The sequence below is a fragment of the Anguilla anguilla genome, chromosome 6 (genome assembly GCF_013347855.1).
Source record: "Anguilla anguilla isolate fAngAng1 chromosome 6, fAngAng1.pri, whole genome shotgun sequence".
Lineage (NCBI taxonomy): Eukaryota > Metazoa > Chordata > Actinopteri > Anguilliformes > Anguillidae > Anguilla > Anguilla anguilla.
The window spans coordinates 17100385-17123633 of NC_049206.1; the positions used below are offsets into that span (position 1 = coordinate 17100385).

A 23249-nucleotide genomic window follows, 5' to 3' on the forward strand; every position below is an offset into this window, starting at 1 on the left:
ACGGTTGGTATATTTGGTTTATTTTGTTTATGTTAACAGTTCATTCAGTTGAGTCTGTGGGGTTTATGCAGTTTTAGGGAACTGGACGCAGAAATGTTTCCATAGTTGGTACATAACTAAAACATTTAGCATTGACTCCCAAGAGTGTATAGGGTTGGCCTACTTGTTTTTATTTTTTTTTACTTTTTATTATTTATTTATTTTTTTTAAGTAATTGTCTGTATGTTCATGAGCCCCAAGGTTAGTGTATAGTTGTACATGCCAAAGCCATCATTGGATGTTGGAGCAATGGGATGAATCTAAAAGTGTTCTGACAAAGAGCAATTTTCCTAAACATGAACAGTCAAGTATGCAAGTTGGCTACTTGAAATTAGATGTGTTAATACTGGACTATTGAACTGTATCTCAGGCTTCAATTTAGGTGACCCAAGTGCATACATAGCAAATGTAGCCTACTTGTTTTGCAAATGTGTATTGAGGGACCTTGAGTTGCAGTACACAGGGTCTGCTTCTTGCTGCTCAAAGACAAAGATTTGTGCCCTACGTTAAAGAGTGTTAGCAATTGAAAACCACAAATTTCATGAGATTCTTGGTCATTTAGTCCTGTTGTCCTTACATGTGGGCAAACCCCAAATCCTTGTGTTATAGTTACAATTATAATTTAATTACAATTATAATTGAAACCGTAACCAAAAAGTAGCGGCCGTGGAATGGGATGAAAGCTTAACGGTTCAGCCCTTACGGTTCCTTTAATGCTTTTTGGGGAACGGTGGGGGGGGGAACATGGATTTTTATTTTTGAAGGCTGAACACCCTGCCACCACGGGCCACGGTGTTTCTTCGAGACTCGCGCAGCGGCGTTCACGGGAACCCGTAGCCCATTTGGCCCGTGGCCTGGCGTGGTGAAAAATCCCCGGCCATCGGGCCTGCCTGTTTGAGCCGCTCGGTCCCCGGGTCCCCGGGAAACCGCTGCCAGTTGGATGCGGCGGGAAGCAGACCCGTTTCCCCCCAACAACCACCCCCCCCCCACCCACCCCCCCCCCCTTCCTCCTTTTTCTTTTTCCCTTCAGAAGCCGTGCCAAGGCAGACTCGGCGACCTTTGCCAGCGCGGCTGCGGGCAGCGAATGAAAGCGTTTTCGGTCTGAGGTCTGAAGCAACGGCGGGAAGCCGGTGGGGTCTTTCGCTGCGCCCGGAGGTCCCGGAGCTCCAGCTCTCCCCGTTCCTCCGGGCCTTTCGATGGGCTCGCGCAGAAGAGCGTGATTGGGGGGGGGGGGGGGGGGGGGTCGCTCACTGCTACCGCAGGGCCGCTGGACTGACGCCAGATGCACTGACAGTTTAAGGGGCGATACTTTACGAAGCGCGCTTTCCCCGGAATGCCGCGCGCGGTAAACGGAGTCGGCCGTCTGAATCCCGCTTACCGCGTTTTGCGAAGCTTGTAAATCGCGCATCTCGAAGTCACACATTGGGAAATGACAGATGGCGCGGGGACCGCGTCTCCATAAAACCCCCGGATCAAAGGAGGTGCGTTTCTTTAAACAAGGATTCTCAGTCATATCATTATCTTTAAATTTATTTATTTATTTTTTACCGCCTGCTCAGTCATCCGGGGTAAGGCAATGCGTTATTTTGTGTTGAAAACGGGGAAAAAGGTAATGAGAACCTAATTAATATTGATAATAAAACAATGGTCCGCAGCAGGATGTGAATTATTCATTTTTCTCATTGCAGGCGAGCTTACACTTTGGCATTTTTCTAATTAATAGTTGTTCTAGTCATTAATTAGCCGGCAGTTTTCTCATTTCCAGTTCACCGTAATTATCCTGCCTAACTTGTGAATTTCTTCTAATAAGTGGAATTTAGTTTGGTACCCCGGGTCCAGCTTTGGCCTGTGGTAATTTTGTCCTTGCGTACGCGGCGGTCGACCCGAAGGGACGGAACTGAGGGACGGAACGGACGACGGGGAGCCAGAGCGGGAGGTGAAGGTCCCGTCCCTCTCGCACGCACGCGGCTCGCGCCCGTACTCGCCGGCGCCTTCTGGCCTCGGGTTCGTGCGGTCGCTTCACCGCGGTCAGTCCTTCCGAGCAGGGGGCCATGCTTCTTGCGGGCGGTCTGCACCTGGAGGGCGCCGTTCAGCTCGCGCCGCGGTCACGCAACACGCGTCTGCAGTCTGCACCTCTCCGGAAGCGCTTGTCGTCTCCGGGGCTGAATGTTCTCTCACCAGCTCCGGAGAACGCATCATTTATCACTTCCAGTGGCTCCTTTTTCTCCTTCTTTTCCTTTCCAGCATCTGACTGGATGCTTTTTTTTTTTTCCTCTGGAACAAAAATAGAAAATAATCATTTTTACAGATTGTAGACACTGCAGTGTGATTTGTAGGTGTGCGGAGGAATTGAAAGACTGGCAGAAGTGAACCGATACGTATTCGAAATGGAATTTCTGTCTGCTTTTCGGTTTCAAATGCAGCGATGATGAGGTTGTGCGCTTGACGTCTGTGGGATAATTGTTACGATGCCAGAGACCTCCTCCTAATTCTATCTCTGGAATGGCTGTCGGTGCAGATGTGAATTTTTTGCGAAGAACCCTGGGATTCGAGCAGGATGCTTCAGATAAAACGTTAGCGGAGAAAAGTCTGGCCTTCTGGAGATGGGAGAAGAGGAAGCCCTGGGACTCGAAGCTGCGTCTTACTTCAGAGCAGGGACATATGGCCTGTATCTGGCAATTACGCACAGAGAACGAAAACTATTTCTGCGGGAGAAAGACTGGAATCTTCAGGTTGCGCGAGCGCCGCTTTGAACTCAAGCCACTTCAGAAGGAGCAGTACTTCAAATGGGGTTAAAGCTGTTAAAGGAGGAAACCTCGGAAGAGGCTATAGGAACAGGGTAAAAATATCAGTGCTTAATTTATAAACCAGAAATGTGACTCATAAATGTGAGGTAGAAGTTTCGGTTCCCATTCGTAACCCAGCTCGGAATGCCCAAAAGCATTAGTAAGCTTTGTCATTGCATCATCTGCCATCGAGTCAAAAGAGTGCAGACAATGCGTTTTTTTGTTTTTACTTCGTTGTGTCGTAGCACAATTCCTCCTCCCCCCATCCACCCCCCCCCCCCCCCCCCCCCCCCACGAATGAAACTGTTCTTCTCTGGACAATGATAATGCCAGTAGTGTGCTACCTTGCAGGGCTGCATGCCACAATATGCTCTGACAGTCAGGATTCAATATCAAGTTGCAGGTATATCCACTCACAGTGTGTCACTTAACAGTGACTTACCGGGACAGGCTGTCCAGCACCCCCACAGCTTTCATCTTGCTGGCATACCTGGTGGAAAAATAGAGTGGCATTGCCTGCGCTCCACTGACACTGAGCTCTGCAGTGTTAACCACAGTGTATGTGTAGCACGCTTGTGTTCTCTGTGAAAGACATGTCAAAAATGTATGTTATCGGTGCCTGCCAGAGACGGCTGTATGTTGGGGTATGGATAGAATGTTGGATGCTGTGTTCAAAGCCTGCCAGTCCCGGGTAGACCTTTCCACTATTAACTAGATGCGTGTGTTTAAGTATTTAGATGATTCAGGTGTGTCGAGTTCAAAAGGAATTGCGAGCACCGTGATGCGGCTCCATTTTAATTTTTCATTGTGTTTCTTCGCTTCGTGTCGACAGCAAAGAAGCCGTTTTGTGGTCCGCAGCCGGCTTGTTAGCAAGAGCGGCGCCTTTGGGTGGCTATTACCGCAAATAAAAACAAACAAATTTCGTCTGGTCTCTTTCGCCCGTGCATTGCCACGTCCCATTGTGAGGACAAGACATTGAAGCAGCCTGGCAGTCAAACGCATGACTAAAAGAAAATCCCTGAGCCAGTTTGTGTACATGGCGCAGTCTTGAGCAACCTCACATGTTCAGCCTGGTTTCCCCACAGTGTGCTTGGCCAAGACTTTTTTTTTGTCTTTGCGGTTTCTGCCTTGAACCAGAAAATAACATAGATGGGATGAGAATGAACAGACTGAATTGGGCCTATTTGCTCCAGGTCTAATTAGTGTTAAAAATAACCAAGGTCGCTATTCTTAGTCTTCTGCTAGTGTCGACCGCTTTAATATTGTCCTGTTCCTCCCGTTCCAGGGCTGTTTGGCACAGTGATGGATTCTGCCATTTTGGGCCCTGTCTGCTGACAGCCTCCCTACTGCTCACAAGGCTGGCATCATTCGGGCCGGCAATAAAAGCTGTTAGAAAAAAAATGAAAAAAGAATGGATTTTATGTTGTGTGCCATTGCTGTATTTTGACTCGGTCTTTTTGTATTAAATTGCAGCTCGGCTGCTGTAAATTGGATATTTGCACAATTGAAGGTGACATTTATACAACACGCCTATGGTTTTGCGCTCATTATTCATCAATTACTGATTAATTTCTAGTCATGAAAAATGTCAGGACAAAATGTTCTTTGAGATATCAGTGGAGGAAAACACACACACTCAAACACACACACACACACATACATATAAAATATATGTATATTTTTTTTCTTGGTTTTATTTTTTGCTTGATTTCATATGTATGCTGTTAGTTTGTTAAGAGGCTCTGCAGGTTTGGGAGGTATCCGCACTGCAGTGGATGGCAGCCCCCGGTACGGCCCAGTTTTCACTGTTTATTCTGCCACGCTGCCTTCGCTTTGTCGCTACCGAGAAGCGCTTAATCGGCGGTGGGAAAACTTCATCAGGAGCAGACCGCACCACCCCCCTGTGGAAGAATGCTGTCAACCCGCGTCTTACCGGGAAAGTCGAGGGCAAAAACACGTAGCCTATCGCTGCCGTCGATGAGAGGTGCAGTAAAAATGGTTCACGGTACATTTGTACGGTTTATTTTGTTTTCTGTGACGCACTGCGGCAGTGGCCAGTGATTTTGCACTATTCATTCTGCTGAGGAAAAGTCTGAAATTAAAGGTGACGTGCAGAGCTGCTGGCTCCTCATTCATAACCTCTGTCTGGCTTCCGTCAAGCCAGTCTTTAATTATTAAATGTTCACCAGCCTAAAATGATGGGGGAAAGTTAGCTTTTTAAAGAAGCAAAAAAAACAAAACAAACAAAAAAAAAAAAGCCACTTGAAGTATGAATTCACCAGGGTTATAGGGGAATGTGTGGTTGGAACTGGTTAGGTTTTTCCTGGGAACCATCTGCAACTCGAGAAGGCCACTTAGCACGAGGTACTGAATTATAATCTGGAATATCCAGCCGTTTTAAGATCCAATAATCATTTCCAATAATAGTCCGCGATAACAGGCTTGCATTTTATCAGTTTGAGACAGCAGACCCCCCCTCGTAAGAGGAGAGCCGACAGAGGGAAGAGAAGCGAGCCTGAACGCAGCGGAGTGTTGGCTTATTAGCAGAGTCGCGCGGTGCGCTTGAGTGACGAGGCAAAAAATAACTTTCACGGAGAGGGGAGCGCCGGAGAGAGGTGCGCGTCTCACCCTCCGAAGGCCGCCAGCTCTGAGATAAAGACTGCCGGAATTTACACCAGCCGGCGCGATGCACAGGTGAGCTGAAAGACTAGGGGGCCGGACCGCTCAATCCGCCGGGCTTCAGCGTAGCGGTAAGCTACGCTACGCGGTCTGGCCCCATGGGCTGTTATTGAGCTCTAACCGCGCCAGCGCCGGCTATAGCTGACAGCCCCGCGGGGCGTTGAGTAACGGCCCGTCCCCCGATAATGGCATCTCCGAGCGAGTGCGGGTTACTGTCGACAGCTCAACTGAGCTTTGTCTCTTTTTCTCATTAGCTGCAGTTCTACAGCCGCTATAATAGCCTACTGGCCACGTCGGTGTGCACCGGTACCTATTGATAAGTACGTTTCCATGGTGGCCATGTTTTAATTACCCTAGCAGTTGCATTTATTAATCAGCAAATTGATCAGTGGAGTAGAATGGTGCCTTCACAGCTGTGCTGTTCAATTAGCTGGCTGTAGGGTTACTTTAATAGGTCCTTTGAAATGCAGCAGCAGCAATAATAGAAGTCTTGTCTAGACATAGACTGGATAGTAGGATTAAGACGAAGTCGTCTTATCTATGGGAGTCCATCAACGCAAGACCCGTGAACCACCATGCGAATGGTGTATTATAATTTATTACCGTCGTTTTGCTGGAGATTCTATTGAAACTTCTGTTTATTCTATTTTGTCTCGTCATTTCAGGCAGCTTCAGTCTGTTTTAAAAAATCTTGCCGAGGTGTGTCAGCCGTCAGTTTCCCTCCCATTCAGTGTGAATGCCGCTGGTCTAATCTTTATATGGTGTCTTAAGTATTAGCAGACCAATGACTGCATTTGTTGTGATGCCAGTTTCAAGTTTATAAATGATGGGTCCTTTCTAATTATTTTATATGAGGCAGTGGATCTCATAGTTTTGTTTTTTTTTAACAGTCACTTGTGATCATGATGGCACCCATGGCAAAACCAGCGGCTCTTAGTAGTGATTAAAATTAATTGGGTACTGTGGTCCTATTAACTTTCAAGGAATTTACTGAACCGCCTGTCATTAGGACTTTCCAGTTCAAAGGCAATGAGGATGGAATGATCAGATAATGACTAGTCTTTGATAAAAGAAGGTCCCCGCTTCTTGTAATCATGAACACACTTCCGCTCCACTCAAAGGTATGTTTGATTTCTGAAAAGCAGCTGAAACGGTCCGCTCTTTGAGACGGACTCAGAAGGTCAGGCCGGTAATGAAGTGGCTGGTCTCCACATTCCCACATTCCCAAACTCTGACTTCTTGTCATGCCATGAAATAGGACTTCTCAGCTATTTCTGAACCCTTAAAAAGCTTTGTCCTTCAGATTGCACTCAGAGATTTTTTTTTGTTTTTAAATCACCCAGTTTGGAAATAATTAGCCTAATGCAGAAGACTGGACATTGGTTTTAAAGTAAGGATGAAGTATCTCCTTAGCTCATCGTCCTTGGTGGTTGGAGCAGGGCTTGGTTAACCTTTGTCCCATTGTCTTTAGTTTGTGTGCAAATCTCGAGTTTAGATTTGTTCAGATATGGAGTAGGCTGGGCCTCTGCTGTAAAGTCAGGGTTGGGACACTTTTGATGAAATTTCACACCACAGAAATTAAGGAACAGTAGCCAGTGGGAGCAGACTTGACCTTTTCCTCAGGAGGAAAGAACGGCGCTAATTAGGATTGTGCAAGGTTGGGCGGTGCATGTGCGGTGGTTGCCATGACAACACACCCCTCTTTGCGAAACGATATCAGGGATTGTTGTACAAGACTTAAGTCTGTTTCATCACGTCTCCCACCCTTTAGTCTGCCTCTCTGTCCTAAACCATTGCGACTCGGCTGCGATATTAAACACTAATAAATGGTCGGGGAACCCGTGAATAAAGTTTGTACAAAGCCCTTTTTGCTGGACCCTGAGGGTCGGCAAAGAACGTTGAATGTCTCTTCTTGAGGGGCGGGCTGACTTGCTGACTCTCCTTTGTTGGAATGTGTGAGTGGTGGTGTGCAGTTGGTTGCAGTAGGATATTTCTGTAGCTAGTTACAAGTAGCTAATAGTGTGCTTATCAAAGGCTAAGCTACTTAGCAAACATCCATTCAATAGTGAAGCTAGCTTAATTGGCTATCTATAGCCAGAGACCTTGTTTTGGTATGACGCTCACCATTCCTTAGATTTGTAGACTTTTTTTTGTTATTGATTTAAAATATCACTAAAAAGCGATATAATTTTGACTCTAAAGAGGAAGCGTCTTCTGGAACCTACGTGAAAAGAGGGTCCAGTACCGTTTATGGACAAAAAGTCATGGATCAAAGGTTCCAGTTTGTGACAGAAGATGTTCCACACAGGCTGTATCCAGGGTTTGGCTGAACTAGGCTTGCCTAGTCTTGTTTTGAAACCTTTTTGAACACTGCGTCCGGTTGCTCAAGGCACGTACTGACTCCTTGTTATGTTTATGCTGAATTGCATTATTAATTTATATGTAAATAAGGGTGAAGCTTGAAGCTCAGTAAGTTGTAGGTGTAAATCCTGAACCCCGGAGGTTCTTTGACACACAAACAGGTCCAGAAGAAAGCTGAGGATGAAGGCCTTTATTGTAAACAGTGTAAACTGTAGCTGAAGTATGAGCAAGCGTTTACTGGGAGCATTTACCCTGTAATTAGCTTAATCCAATCGAATGCCGTCGACAATTTCAAAGGCAGAATGACAGACAGGTTTTTTTTTTACTTAAAGAAATTGCTAGTTTTATGACATTTTTGCAAGCGGATTTGTCTCGGCAACGCCGGCTGGCGGAGAGAGCACACGCACCTGGGCTGCGTTAGCTAATCAGCCCAGGTGCTTAAAGGTGTGCTGCTGTCCACAGTCCAGGGCCGAGACCGGGAGCAGACCAGGAGCACACACAGAGAGAGCGTCCGTTTTGAGTTCCGTCTGTCCGAGCACGCAAAACGAAGAACGGAACTGGTCACCTGAAAAGTTGGCCAGCGGACCCCAGCGGCGAGCTGAAAAGCTGTCGCTGGGTTTTACTTTCTTTTGTTGTTTCAGTTTATTGTTTTCGCCCGGAACCTGTGAGGGGGAAGGGTAAAGGTGTTTATTTGCCTTCGTGTTGGTGTGGGTGCTCTCTCTTTCTTTCCATGCGGCACACTCCGGAACTGCCGCATCTCCCTCCCGGGGGTGTCAGACCGGCGTGTCACATAAATGTGTTCTTTTTTCTTTTTTTGTTTTTAATAGGCTATCGCTTATCCTACCTTTTCATCTTAATTTTTAAAGTTGCAGTATCTGTAACCAGATTTGGCAAGGTCAACATTTTAAATGCATTAATTCATAAAAGCACTCATTTTCAATTTTCATGTTTTTGTTAACATCAAGTTCATTTTAAATGAACCAATGTTATAGCCAAATAGGTCATTGCCTGCAGTCTCAATATTGAGAAAGAGACTAATCGGTGTACTGTTTTAATTGTCTTGCAGTTACCAAAGATTTTTATATTTAATGCATTCCCTGAATTGTGAGTAAGACTGAAGAAAAACGACATCATTGTTAAAGTAACCTTACAATATGACTGATCGAAACAGAAGATGGGATGACAAAGATAACACATAAAAGTAGATGTATGTTTACAGTACAATATAATGATATTGGAAAAAAAACTTAATGTATGAGTATAATGGTAAAAAAAGGCACTGAAATGTAGCTTAAATATGCAGTGATATATTCATAATATTATAGCATAGGCAGGGTGTTTTTCCATAGCTCATTATTTCATTAGCTTTATTCCGGTTTCTGTTCTGGGGTTTTGATTAGTTTGACGCATGTGTTCTCTTCTCGCAGGGTAACGGAGACAGGCAATTGAGGGTTTGCATTCTATTTATTTATCTGCATGACATCTGAATACCCTTTTATGAGTTTTTATTTTCATATGCCTCTGTACGGCAGAGGAAGCCATTTCGGCTCGACAGTGACACCGGCGTGACAGCACCCACACGGCAGCCGACGGAATCCTTAAAATGCTAATGCCTGCACGTGCTGGTGCTATTTGTAAAAAAAGCAGAGCCCGGCGTTTGCCTCGCGATGCACTGTCATAGCAGTCAGATTTATTTTCCACTGGTTGTGTGCGTGTGTGTGCACGTGTGTGTGTGTGTGTGTGTGTGTGTGTCTGTGTGCGCACGTGTGAGTCAGGCTCTTATTTTTAGATTAAAGTAGCCTGTGTTTGTTTTACATTCGGCTTCCCGCGTTCCCTGGAGTGGCGGATAGGGGGATTTCTGTTAGCGATGGGGTTTTGTTCTCTTTGTCACATGTTTCTGAATTTGGGTGCAGTTTGAAGAGCTTCCTTCATTAACGCAAGCACGGTTTTGGGTTTGTCATGGCGTAGCGCTGCGGGTTTGTTCGCTTTCACTTTGAAATTGGCAGCCGAGCCCAGCAACCCAGTCGACTTTTTTTTTTTCATTTTTTAATATTAATTAAGCCCTGAAAAACAATGAAAGGCAGCTGATCCTGTAGCTATCCAGGATCATGATTAGAGAGACCCCTAACATTCAGAATCGCTTTCTCAGGAAAACTGTTTTGAAAGTGCCTGGTTGCAATACCGTTAAAACATGGCTGTTGACTTGCAGAATGTTTTTGCACTTTGGGAAATGTGTCTGAATGAGACCCTAGTTCTGTTTTGACAGAGGTTAAAGGGATCGAGCTCCTGTTGCCATGGATGTCCAGCCACCAGGCCAGCGGGCAGTACTTCCTGTCGTCCCGCCACAGGTAAGAGCAGAAAAGCACCGCGTGGCCTTGATCTGAGTCACGGTGCACACTGGCATTATTTTTATTGCAAATAAATGCAATCCGCTGTCTTGTTTTTAGCTCGACAGTCATTGACATCATCCAAGTGCTTTATTAGCCACCAAAGTAACAAATTAAGAATGAAAAATGAAGAGCTAAAAAAACGAATTAAAGAACATTGTGTTGGCTGCATAGAAATTTACAGTTAGGAGAAATGGGGGTCACGTGGTCATTGTGCTAACATGAGTTTTGCTCTACAGATTTATGCTGTGTTCTTCCGTTCTGCTGTTTTGCCTCTCTTCCTGGTTCTCCGTGCTTAAACGCTGCCATTTTTCGGCCAACCCAAAAAGACTGTAGTTTAACCAGCCACTGTACTGTGTTTCACCACACCAGTATGCTGTCTAGCTGTGGAGTGTGAGTTGATCGTTGGATAGAGCACACGAGCTTGTCGCTCATCCCGTATTCATTCTGAATTTTCGACCTTGAGTTTGGCTCGCTCACTGTGGCAGGAAGCGAGGGAGGGAAGGAGGAGGGGAATCGGAGCCCCGTCTGATGAATTATCTATTTGCAGCATATTTCTGCATTCTAACACCAATTTTTGATCCAAAGATCCGTCTTTGAACTTGATTCCTCTCAGTATAGCGCATCTTCTCCACATATGCTTCTGTTATTGCAAGTTCAACAGCAGGAGAGACAGACTTTCTGGTCTTTCTCGCCAGTTTGTTCTGTCATACGGTTACTGCTGTTGATATTTGAGTTGGCTGAAGGTCAAAAAGCAGAAAGAAACCCGTGAGATAAACAAGGGATGAACCAGCAAATGTTTGAAGTGTTGTGTTTTATTTGCTGGTTAGTTTAATGTTTCTCTTGTTCTGGTCGAAGCACAGCCACAGACAGAAGGGTCTTGTGGATCTGACGGCATTGATTCTGGCACTTGCGGTGCCGAACTCCTGGCTGTGATTATGCGGTTCGATGAAATGCAGTCCGCTATCTGTAAAGCGGACCACTGCTGGGCTTTAATGGAGGAATGCTACAGGTAGCTATTGATTTACTACTAGGAAGGAAAAGTCTGGCTCCATATGCATTGATTGAACTTGTAGCACAGGAAGTAATCTATACTCTTCTAGTGTGCCCATACATATGGATTGAATTCTTATTGGAACCTTTAGGTTTTGATATAAAGGAACACAATATTTCTAGTGCATATACGTACACGCATGTGTGTGTGTGTGTGTGTGTGTGTGTGTTTATGTGTATCTGTGTTTATAAAATGTATTGGTGCATGGAAAATGGTAATCCTAGTGCACAGAAAAATGTGTGAAAACCTAGTGCATGATCTCAAGCACGTGCATAGACACGGGAAGACACTTTTATGCATTGTACATTCTACCCAACACATATCAACGTATAACCTCATTTGGCCCATAATGTCCATATTTAACCGTCGCCTGTGAAGCGTACCATACAGGAGAGAGAAAGGCTTCGTCCAAGAACCTGCTGTCTGACGTAATGACTGGGGCCGCTGCTTCTTTGATGTGCTGTTAACATCTGAGTTTTAGTTTAGTGTTTTTTTTAAAATCTATACATATTTAAGTTGTTTTGCTGATCACATTTAGCTTTTACTTAATTAGGAAATTGCTTTGCTCCATGGCATTAAGGAGCAATAAAAAATATGAGACTCATGTACAGTGCTGTTAAAAAGTATTTGCCCCCTTCCTGATTTCCTCTGCATATTTGTCACACTGAATTTGAATTTGTTACACGCAATGCAATATTAGGCAAAGGGAAACTGAATAAAAACAAAATATTTTGTTATTATTATTTTCATTCATTTAATGAAAAATGTCATCAAACACATACAGTATATCACTCATGTGAAAAAGTAATTGTCCCCCTAAGTGACTCAATCAACAAATCAGGTTTTAAATTGATAATTAGATTCAGCTGATTGAACACTGCCAGGATTGATTGCAGCCAGCCCTGTTGAATCTAAACCTCACTTATATTGAACTTTAGCCTGAGAGTGAAGTAGTCACCACGAAGTTTCTACAAGCACACTATGCCACGATCAAAGGAGATTCCCGAAGAGATGAGAAAAAAGTTGTTGTAATGTATCCATCTGGAAAGTGTTACAAAGTCATTTATAAAGCTGTGGGACTCCACCGAAACACAGTGAGGGCCATTATCTGCAGATAGAAAAGAGCGGTAGTGAATCTTCCAAGGAGTGGCCGGCCAGCCAAAGTTTCTCCAAGGGCACAGCAACAACTCATCCAGGAAGTCACAAAAGATCCCAGAAGAACATCTAAACAATTGCTGGCCTTTCTAGCTAAGGTCAGTGTTCATGACTCCACAGTGAGAAGTTGACTGGGAAAAATGGGAGTCATGGGAGAGTAGCAAGGCAGAACCCACTGTTAACCAAAAAACAAGTTGAATATGTCTTAATTAAATTTTATGTACATGATATGACATGCTAGAACAGGTCTCTGAGACCTGGGTCTTGAACAAATTCACTTTACGTTTATGGAAGCATAAGGGTTATCCTGAAAAACAGAGAGGTAACAGTGAACAGAACTTGGCTGTAAATTGAATTATGTTGCTTTATATAATAATAAATGTAGACATATGGAGGAACGAATAGCGTACTAATTCTGTGGGGGGGGGGGCTTTCTTCACATTAGCTTTCTGCGAAACTCATCACATGTGCTTCTGTCACGTTGCATTAGTGCTGCAGTGAGTGTGTGTCCTTCACCCACCAGCCACCGGTAGCTGTGATGTCACACCTCATCATCCTCTTTTTAGTCCTGCACCCTGGTCTGATTTCGTCCTGCCCCTGGTTCTGGAACGTCCATTTCCTCCCCTGTCATTGGTGGCTTGCCTTTTCCTGTGACCCTTCTCGCTGTCCCTTCTAGCGCTTCCCAAAAGGCCATGCACCAAAACGCATCACAGCAACACCCGATAATATTTCCACACCAGTTTTCACCATTGAAGTGATTTCACCATCTGCTCTTCACCCAGCACTTTGTTGGATATTGCTATTGTGAACTATTTTTACTTGGATTTCGCTCTCTGTCTCTCACTTTCTCCCTCCTTTCTTTCCCTTTTCTCCCTCGGTAGCTGCATCTTGATATTGCTGGTGTTGCCTCCACAGGCTGAGCAAAAGCACCACCTGAGCTTTATCTTTCGACCAGAGTCTCCAGCACCTGTGCGGTGTGTGTAAGTGACCCAGCGTTAGCCAGGCCTGTGTGCTGAAACCACTCCCCCACACAACACATCCACACCCCTCTCCACCTCCCCCCACCGCCCCATTCCCCTCCCCCTCCCGACAAGACAAAGCGGCGGTCAAGAGGAGCAGCCAGTCCGCCACCCCCCCCCCCCCGCCCCCCTTTTTTTTTTTTTGGAAGGAAGGCCATGGGGCGAAGAAGGTGGGGCAAACGGGCTGTGCAGTTTACACGCGCTGCCCCACTGTTAAACAGATTAGCCCTAATGAAGTGCCTAATGCTCCGGCCGCGCAGGGCCTAATCCTGGCTGGCAGGCCGTCCCCCCGGCTGCCAAAAAAAAAGCCGGCCCTCTCCCGCCACCCGGGCCAGCCCCAGCGCGGGGGGGCGGCCGGCTTTAATGGGGCCAGACGGCGTGCGATCTGACATGCAGATGTAGGTCATTGCATATGTAAATGCGCCGTTGCGAGCGAGCACGCCAGAACGCATTAGCGGGGCCCGGCTCCCGGCGTGCGGCTGTCGCGGCGCTTCGGAGGCCCACCGCTAACGTTTTGTCAGCCAGCCGTCCGGCGACTGAAAGCCACTCCGCCGGTTTTGTTCCGCGGAGCTTCCATTCCGTCGTGGCAGCCATGACGACCACATCCACGACAGCCCCCCCCCCCCAACTCCTCCAATGTTAAAACTGATATGAAACTTGTGTCATCTGTGCCATTGATAGTTGCGGTATTAATGATTTCATTCCTGAAATCTCAAGAATAACATTGCGAGAATAATAACTGCAAATTAGTAGTAGCGGTGTCAATAATGATAAAATGATAATGGTAATGATGATGAATAATTATGATGTCTGATGAGACCAAAAAACGTTATTGATGGCCGTGTATTGAATATGTGGTGAAGCATGTACTGCAGTTGCGGGTGAAAACGATGGACTCGTTTTAGCGCAGCTAATGATGCTGGCCAGACCCGTGTTTGCGTAGGGAGCGGATAGTCCGAATTCTTGGCAGCGGCACTTTTCCAGCTGGGTCTCTGCCAGACCTCCCGCGCCCGGTTAAGAATAACGACACGCTCAAATTGTCTGCCCTTTGACCCCGCCCCCTCCCTGTAAATGCTGCCTATCTTGAGCGGTGTCTATTGAGCTCTGCTGCATGGTTTGTGTGTGCCATGCAGTGTGTGTGTGCGTGCGTGCATGTGTGTGCGTGTGCGAGTCAGTGGAGTCTGGAGGTGAAGCGACACGGCGTCCGTCCTGTCCGTGGGAGGTACGGCCTCCCCCAGGTCTGTTTTCATGCTGGCTTTGTTTAGCCATGACTAACAGCAGCTGGACGGATCTAATGCCGCTTCCCGGCTTCGTCCGGACCCCGGTGCTCCTCCTCAGTGTTAGCCGGCTCCCCTTAAGGCTATCCCGTAGCCATCTTTGCTCGATCATTTCTGACATGTGCCTTTCTGAAATCTGTCACTTTTTTTTTTTGGTGATGAAAGTCAACAAGCAGCCCTTTAAAGGTCGGCAGATTTATTTATTTTATTTTTTTGTTGTCCTCAACACCTCCCCCCTCCACCCCCTTTCATATCCAAGGGGCTAATTCTGGATATTGCTTAGCTTTTAATTTTAGATCTCAGCTGCCAGTTTGCCATGTGATTCTTTCTGAAAAGCCCTCCTGGGGATTTTTTTTTTTTAAACCAACTTGATCCAACATAAGTCATTTTAAAGGGAGGAGGTGTTGCGCGCACTGTTTGAGAGGTCTCTTCAGACAGTGGGAATGAAAGTAACAGTTATTATATTTATCCTCCCTGCGTGATTAACACCGATTTTTTTCAGCGCTCCTTGCACGACCGGTCACTCGGTGACGTTCCAACGGCGGGCTGCGTTCAGTTGAACCGTAAGGCGTTAAGTTGATTCTGCAGTCGCAGATGGCCAAGGGCAAGCGGTTGTGCTGAACGTTGCTGAACGGGTGCCGAGCTAACGAATTTAGCCGCTTCCAGCGCGAGGTTAATTCCGCAACGGAACGAGCGGAATGTTAAAATTTTACAGCAGTTTGTTGTTTCTGTTTTTCTCGTTGTAAATGCAGAAACCTCTGCAGCCAGACATGGGATACAATTCCTTGAACAATTTCTGCCTCGTGAAGAAGATTGGGAGAGGCCAGTTCAGCGAGGTGTACAGGGCCACTTACCTGCTGGAGAACACATCCGTAGCTTTGAAAAAAGTTAAGGTACGTATGGATAAACGCACGAGTCGGGCATTACATTTGTCCTGACACTATAAAAGAAGACCAGGTCGAAACCTAGTATATGGCTGGACCTAACACACGTGATCCGGCTAACCAATGGTGTAACTTCATAACTCGGCCGACCAATGATGTAACTTCATCACTCACTCACTCACTCACTCAATCACTCGCGTTTGTAGGACTGGCCCCACTGTTGCGGTCCAGCCAAATAAAGAAGTGAATTTTACACCTGATCCGTTCCATTTCCAAACGTTCCAAAAACAAGTATCGGTTCGGTTTTTATAATAAACGGCTTATTACGGACTGAACGTTACAGCTGAAAACTGCTGTTATTCCAGGAGGACGTAAGGATAGCACTCACTCCCGCATGGGAGGACGTAAGGATAGCACTCACTCCCGCACAGCAAATTGGTTTCCAATCGTAAGCGTTCCCCTTACACATGCATATTACTGCCTGTGGGATACAAAGGTACACTTTTTTTCTGCAGGCCTTTACATTTTTTCCTAAATAAGCGCTGTAGGAAAAATGAAATGTTGCCAAAGTTCCGTTTCTCATGCCACTCCAGGTTTTTCGCCTTCTGACATCTCTCCGAGCCTCAAATAGCGCCTGGAGGCAGCGTCGACCAAAAACGAAGGAGGACCATCGATTTGCTCCGTCCCTTTAAATGCATAGAATCTTCTCTCGACCTCCACGATACGCGCAGTCGAGTTAACAATCTCCCGTCTTAAAACTCCGGTCGAAAAATGTAGTTTATTTTTAAATATGTGTAAGCTGCACTGGCCTCCTGCTCTTTGCTCAATGGAGCCTCTCGTAATGTGCTGTCCAGCACCAGATCCGGCCTTCCTGTCCGGTGTGGATGCTTATGAAATGTGGCTCTACTGAGCATGAGCAGTGTATGAATAATGTCATATATATTGGACAAGATGTTACCTTAAGATGACAAACAAACAAACAGCAAACTAGTGTCAAGTCGACCAATTTAACTACAGTAGATATCTAGCTTCTGCAGCTATCTAAAATGTTTTTTTTTTTCTTTTTTTTTTTCGTAAATGCTCCTGCTAAATTAGTAACAGGAAATTGTCCGACAGTTGCTGGCAGGGGCCATAGCTGTAGTTTTACACTCTGAATTGGATGTGTCAATGTGTGAAAGGCACAAGCTGAAGTCAAGTAGGCCAACTTGCCAACCGATAGTAATGGCCAGTTACCTCAGTGACTGACAGAGACAAACTAAATGCATTGCCCCTGGCAGGAAACCCACGCAGTCACTTTCAATTCCTCTGCCGACGAGCATTTAATGTAACTGCACACACTTTTTTGACTTGTTTTCAGTGTTACCAATATGAAGTACTCATAGGTGTTTTGACTTTTTGACACGGCCATTTTGTTTTTGTTATCTTGATAGTACCGAAGGAAAACAAATATTGAAATTGGAGGAACTGAAAAACACTTATTTTGGATGTTGTATGATTATTTTTATTTTTAAAACTATTTGTATTCATGTTTGCACACTGGATGATTTATTTAATATTCCGGGCTTACTTGTACTGCCTTCTACTTATCAAATATCAAATATCTTCCTCCCAGAGTGCTTTTTTGTTTTGTTTTGAGATCTAGTTAAAAAAAGTTAAATACATCATGTGTAAACATTAAAATTTTAATTTGACAAGAATTTTGCAACTCATCATTTGTAATTCAGTTATGGAAATGGTATATAAATACAGTATTAAACTGATTAGTCTAACCAGCAAAAATGAGTTGAAATGAAAACAAAAAATATAAATGAAAACCACTATTTTATTGGGCAAGAGAATGTACAAAGACAGAGTTACTTCTCGAACACCAGTTTTTCATCTTATCAGATGAGTTTACCTCAACCATTACCCTAAGCAGATTTTATTTTATTCAGGAAACTACAGAAGTATGGGTAGACATTGATATGTGAACATATGAGTTTCATATTTCTTTTGCATGTCAAATAAAATAAAGTTTGAATATTCAGCACTCAAAAATATATGAGCAGTCCAACAACTCTGGTTCTTAAAAACACAGGCATTAGATTTGAGTTCACGAACGCAGCACTGCATCAGCGGAAATATGTCACCACCTTTGTCGCATTACGAGGAGGAGCTCATCCATCGCTAGCCAGGCTGGTGTTGAATGTTTGGTGTCTCGGCTCTCCTCTAAGACGGCGAAGGCAGCATATTTCAGGCCTCCCACACTCACCGGCACCCCGCCGCCCCGCACCGAAAAGCAGCCGCTTTTCCCGCGACTCTGAGACTGGCACGTGCGTGTGAGGGGGGTAAAAAAAAAAGGCGAGCTTAAGATTAAAATAACTAGTTACCGCCGCTTTTTCCTCTCGCTAACCGCACGCCCGTCGCTCAGCGTAGCGCGCGCTTGACATCGCCGCGCGTTCGTCGCCGCTAACGATGGCCCTGACAAGGCGCGAGCGCCGGCAGGTAGGCATATTAATGACAAGCAGATAACGAGCTTTTAACGACACCAGGCCCCCTTCCCAGAATGCACTTCCTTGTTTTCGTGATGTGCCATGCCACTATACCTTGATTTATGAGCCATGGTATTGATGTGCTTTTGCTGTTTTGCTGAAAAAGAAAGAAAGAATATTTTAAATTAGATGCATAAAATTGTATATATATATATTTTAAATTTAGCATCATCTTTGCATGTGCGCCTGCATACACACAAACACACACACACACACACACACACAACCATTTACTTTTACCTGCATATGTATAGTTGGAAACTGGGTTACCTTTATAATGTTCATGTTTGGGGTTTTTAATGAAAAAAAGTACATGGTACTGCAAATGATGGAATTAAATGCTTGATTAAAAAAAACATTGCAAGTTACAATGACTTCATATCCCACGATGGTATTAGAAGTGTAATAAAGCTTTACAGTGTGACTCCTGCATGTTTGGATGCAGGGGGAAAGCTATTGTGGGAACAATTATGTGTTCCATGAACAAAGGTGTGGCACTGTTCAATTATGTTTAAAGTTGTTCCACAAAATGGTGTACCGTATTAAACATTAATAAAAATTAAATTAATATATTTGATTGTGTTCTTTGGCACATTCCAGTAAGTGTATATTCAAATGCAATCCTGAATTCAAGTGCTCTATTTGATAAGAATGTATTTCAGATACTCTTATGAAAGGCATTTGAAAACAATCGAAGCGCAGATTCGTTCCAGGAATCCTCGTCGGCGTAAAAACAACGGCTTTTTGCGAGCGCGGCCCCGTTGTCTGGCAGCGTCGATAACCCCCCCCTCCTCCCCACCCCCCGCTTTGATCTCCCCGCAGATATTCGACCTGATGGACGACAAATCTCGGCAAGATTGCATCAAAGAGATAGATCTCCTAAAGGTAAGGCGCCGGAGGAGGGGGTTGGGGTGGGGGGCGGGGGGTGTCACCGCATGCTCCGCCGCGCTTTTCCGAAGCCGTCTCCACGGAGACCCCGCTGTAACGTCGGAAAAAGAAGCATTGATCTGTACCAGAGGAGCCGCTTCTTCTGAGGCGAGCGCAGATCACTGGCTCCGGTGCGACTTTCCTCCAGGCTGAGATCGACTCTCTTTCTAATGCCAAAAAAAGGCTTTTTTTTTTTTTTATTGTTCTCAGCAATATTTAGAAGGGGGCATAGGGCACTGCGGTGTAAATCTTGTGGGACTCCCTCATGTGCCTTTAGATGTTTCTTTTTGCTTTAGATTTCATTTATGGAGTCCTTGCTTGTACAAAGCGAGTATCAAACACCTCCGCGTGCGTAGTGGCGAAGTTTAACAGTCTGGGTTCAGTGCGCCTCGCTCCTTAATTGGGGATGTTCTTTTGCATCGTCGTCCCGCTGTCGGAAAGACCTTTGCCGTTCTTCCTCAGCACAAAGACTGCCCGGTTTGTTGCGTCATTCTCATCGGGGGGGGGGGGGAAGAAACGTTTCCGCTCTGGCTTCCCTGGGCCTTTGAATACCTGCTCCTACAAAACGCTGTTCTCCTCTCACCTGTGTGAGACCTCATGTGTGCCTTTGAGCTCTTTATGGGAGTATCTTGCCAATGGGGGGGGGGGGGGCGGGCATTGCGAGGCTCTGGGGACGCCTTCAGGAAGAGGCCAGGCGGCGTGCGGGTCGCCGTTTCGCGCTCCTTAGCAACACCGTGCCCCCCAGCAGCATTTTCGACCGGGAGGAGGCCTTCCCGTGTGGGAGGTCAGTGGGTCTGCGCACTCGCTGTGTCCTTGCTTCTCCTTTTCTTCCACTGCGCCTTTCCTTTTAATGCCTCTTCACCAGCAACAGCCACACTGCTAATTAAGCTAGACACAACTGTACCAGCCTACTGGTATCTCTCACTACTAAACAACCGTTAGGCTGTTCTCTAACAGGAGAAAGTGCAATCCTAAAACAAATTGGCAAAAAGAATGTGTAAAATAATTAAGCATGAGTTTTCAGTGTATTACTGCGTGCTGGATCTGTGTGATTTTGTAAATGGAGGGCATTGTACGTAATTGGGACATGACGGTGATTAATGTTGCCGTACATGTAGAGCCCTGAGTGTTCTGGGACTGGGGAACTATCAGCGGAATCAGTGGCGCAGGGGGAAAGAAGATATATGTTTTATAAAGTTACCATTGTGCACATATTTTAGTACTCTGGTATTAATAAATTGAACAAGACTTAAGGATTATGTAAACTTTAACCCTAGCATGCCATCACTGGGGTTTAATATTACTAGAGTAATTACCAGAGCATCTTTTGCTTTCTCATTTTTGGTCAGTATTATTTTAATATCACAGGCAGCAAGTCTAGCTAAAGATCACTTTATGGGGCATATATTAATGCCCCATTAATTACATTTTTTTAAAATTTTATTTTATAAAGTGGAATAGTTTTTATGCTTAATGTTTAATCTGCTGAAGAACTTTCAGTATGGATAAACGGTTAAAATACGAAAAATTGTCCTTTTTATTCAAAACCTAAAGATCCATTGGAATGCTGTGCGTTGCCATTTCTTGTCATTGTTCAACCGGAGAAACAAAATGTCAGCCGGACTTCGTGATTACCGGAGCCGTGGCTCAACAAGGCGTTCGGCACATTCACGGGGGCGTGACGCACGCGTCCCTTGACATCAGATTTGAGCGCCGAGAATTCCTTTAATAATCCTCCTAACGCGCCACGCCGAGCGCGAGGGCAGCCTCCCGCTCCTCTGCCCGTGACATCCGACGCGGAGGTTTCCCCTCCGGTGCACGCAGAGCCGGGCGCTATCGCTCACTGACCACCCGGGAGGGAGCTAAGCCAGCCTACGCCCCTTTCAGTTAGGCAGCGGCTGTTCCGTTAGCATGGCTGCGTTTAAAAAGAAAGTCCTTATCGGAAAGGTTTTTGTCTGCCCTTACTCGACCTTTTTATGTTTTTTTTTTTTTGTATAATGAAAGCTGCATTCAAATCAGGGTTGCATGTTGACGACCCGATGCGCAGCGCAAGTCTGTGCCTGCTTCGGTGTGATGTTCGGCATAACGCTAGGCTCCGGGCGGGACGACAGGAAAACACAAATGCTGCATTGTGCACAAACAGCGGCCGTGCCAGCAGAGCCTTGTCGAACCCAGTCGGCGTTTAAACGGTTAATGGCGCTTCCTTCACTTTTGTCATCTGCAGCAATTGAACCACCCCAATGTGATTAAGTACCACGCCTCCTTCATCGAAGCCAATGAGCTAAATATAGTGCTGGAGCTTGCGGATGCAGGAGATCTCTCTCAGATGATTAAGGTAGGACGGAATGCCTTCACTGTGGTGAGTCACATGCATGGCTTTTGATTTATATGACGGTGTGGGGGAGGGCTATGCCACTGTGTTACGTTCACCTTTAGAAAATATAAAGTAGCCAAAGCAGACCAATAGGAATTTGCCTCAGTGACATCATTGTCACTGACATAAACTCAAGCCTGCTACAGTGCTACATAACTTAATAAAACGTGATTACCTCACTCAGTGAAAGACAAAGGTCCCTGGCACAGAAGAGCTAATCAGGTTTCTTTACTCCAGGAAGTGCATCCCATTCCTAGAAAACTGCACGCAATTCTATAGGTATAACATACTGTACAGAGATTGAAATTAGAACCCAAGGTATACAAGGTCAATAAGAAATGACATTGACAGTTGAAAATGGGTTCCATTTAGTCCACTAAATTACACTGTCTGTTGTCATTAAGACAACCTGCTTAAAGTAAGTCCTGGAAATGCTCAAACTGCTATGAATTTGGTGAGTATAAAGTGTTATTTCTGTAACTGGGCTTGAACCGACAGATAACCTTAGATTAACCTTACTAAAATTGTGATCTCGATTCCCAAATATTAATGTTTTCTGTCGCCATATTTCCTGCCTCAGAACAGCCTCATGTATGGTGAACTTTCTGCCATTTAGGAAAGCTATTCTCCCTCAGGTCATTCAGCATCTCTTTAAAAGGGTGGTTCTGCAAATTATGCAAGTTGCGACAAAGAAGTTATACTTTCAGGTTTGGCTTCTTTTGTGTGATATGCAGTGATCTCTTAAAAACGTCCCTTTTTGCTTGGAATAATGGAGAGAGGCACAAAACTGTCGAAGAAAAGTTTCCTGCTGCAGGTCAAAAATGTGCAGGCAGTCTTGAACAGAAAATTGTGGATCCTCAGATACATTTATTTATTTATTTATTTATTTTATTTTTTTGCCAAACTGTAAATTCTTCAGAGACCAATCTACCACAAGGCATCATCCATATGAAACATATGCAACCTTTTAACCGGGGAAAAAAAAAAGAAACCTTTGGGCTCTGTGTCAGAGCCTGAATTTTAGATGAAGTGCCGTGTGTAAAAACGGAAGAGAAAGTTACATAAATGATGCATCGCATTGCAAAGCAGGGTTCTGCGCATTGAGCTTTTCTCCAAGGCTGAATGGTGCATTTGAGGAGCGCATTAAGAAGCGGTAATGATGCGTAGTGAATTCCCTGTTGCTGGCCCTGCTCAGTAGTGAATGTATGTATAGTTCAATAAGCCAGGCTGTGGACAGCTTCCCCTGCCACCTGCTTATCTGCCCAATAAGGAGACCTCTAAAAATACATGCCAAGCCTGCCACTCTCATCGATCTTTTTGTTAAAACAAAAGATTCTCCTAAAAAAATATATAATGCAAATTGGTATATTTGTTTTGTTTTCCTGATTGTTTCCGACTTGGAATGTATCCCACGGTCTTTCTTTTGTACTCCTCCCCCCCTTCTCGAATGTTGCATAGGCTGCTTTAAAATATACAGGGGTTCTAGTCGGATCAAATTATTTAGCATCCTTTTCTCGGCCTGTTCGCACAAACCAGAGGCCCGTCTGCTTGTTGCTCTATGAGCGTGAAGGCGCAGTGAAGAGCTGAAGCAGAAGCGCTACGCAGCTGGTGCTGTGGCGAGCGACTGCGGGTTTGTATAGTGTGGATGGGGGCGGGGAAGAAAACTGGTTGTATCGGGACTTAAGAGAACGGTCCCGTACAGACCTGTCCGAAGCTTGTCCACCTCCTTCCACCAACACAGGAAAGGGAGTCAGGCAGAAGGTCACAACGCGTCTT

The 23249-nt window shown here is 45.3% G+C and overlaps 1 protein-coding gene across 3 annotated transcripts in view; it reads left to right on the forward strand.

Moving 5' to 3' along the window:
- LOC118230598 (serine/threonine-protein kinase Nek7-like) overlaps window positions 1-23249 on the forward strand; it is a 52505-nt gene that overhangs the window by 5243 nt on the left and 24013 nt on the right. For 2 of the 3 annotated variants that reach the window (XM_035423735.1, XM_035423734.1), the window contains exons 2-5: window positions 10132-10213; window positions 15510-15650; window positions 18995-19057; window positions 21324-21434. In XM_035423735.1, the coding sequence (XP_035279626.1) occupies window positions 10160-10213; window positions 15510-15650; window positions 18995-19057; window positions 21324-21434 (369 nt within the window). In that variant the 5' untranslated portion in view covers window positions 10132-10159. The remainder of the gene's footprint in view (window positions 1-10131; window positions 10214-15509; window positions 15651-18994; window positions 19058-21323; window positions 21435-23249) is intronic. The other variant, XM_035423736.1, reaches the window with a different exon arrangement.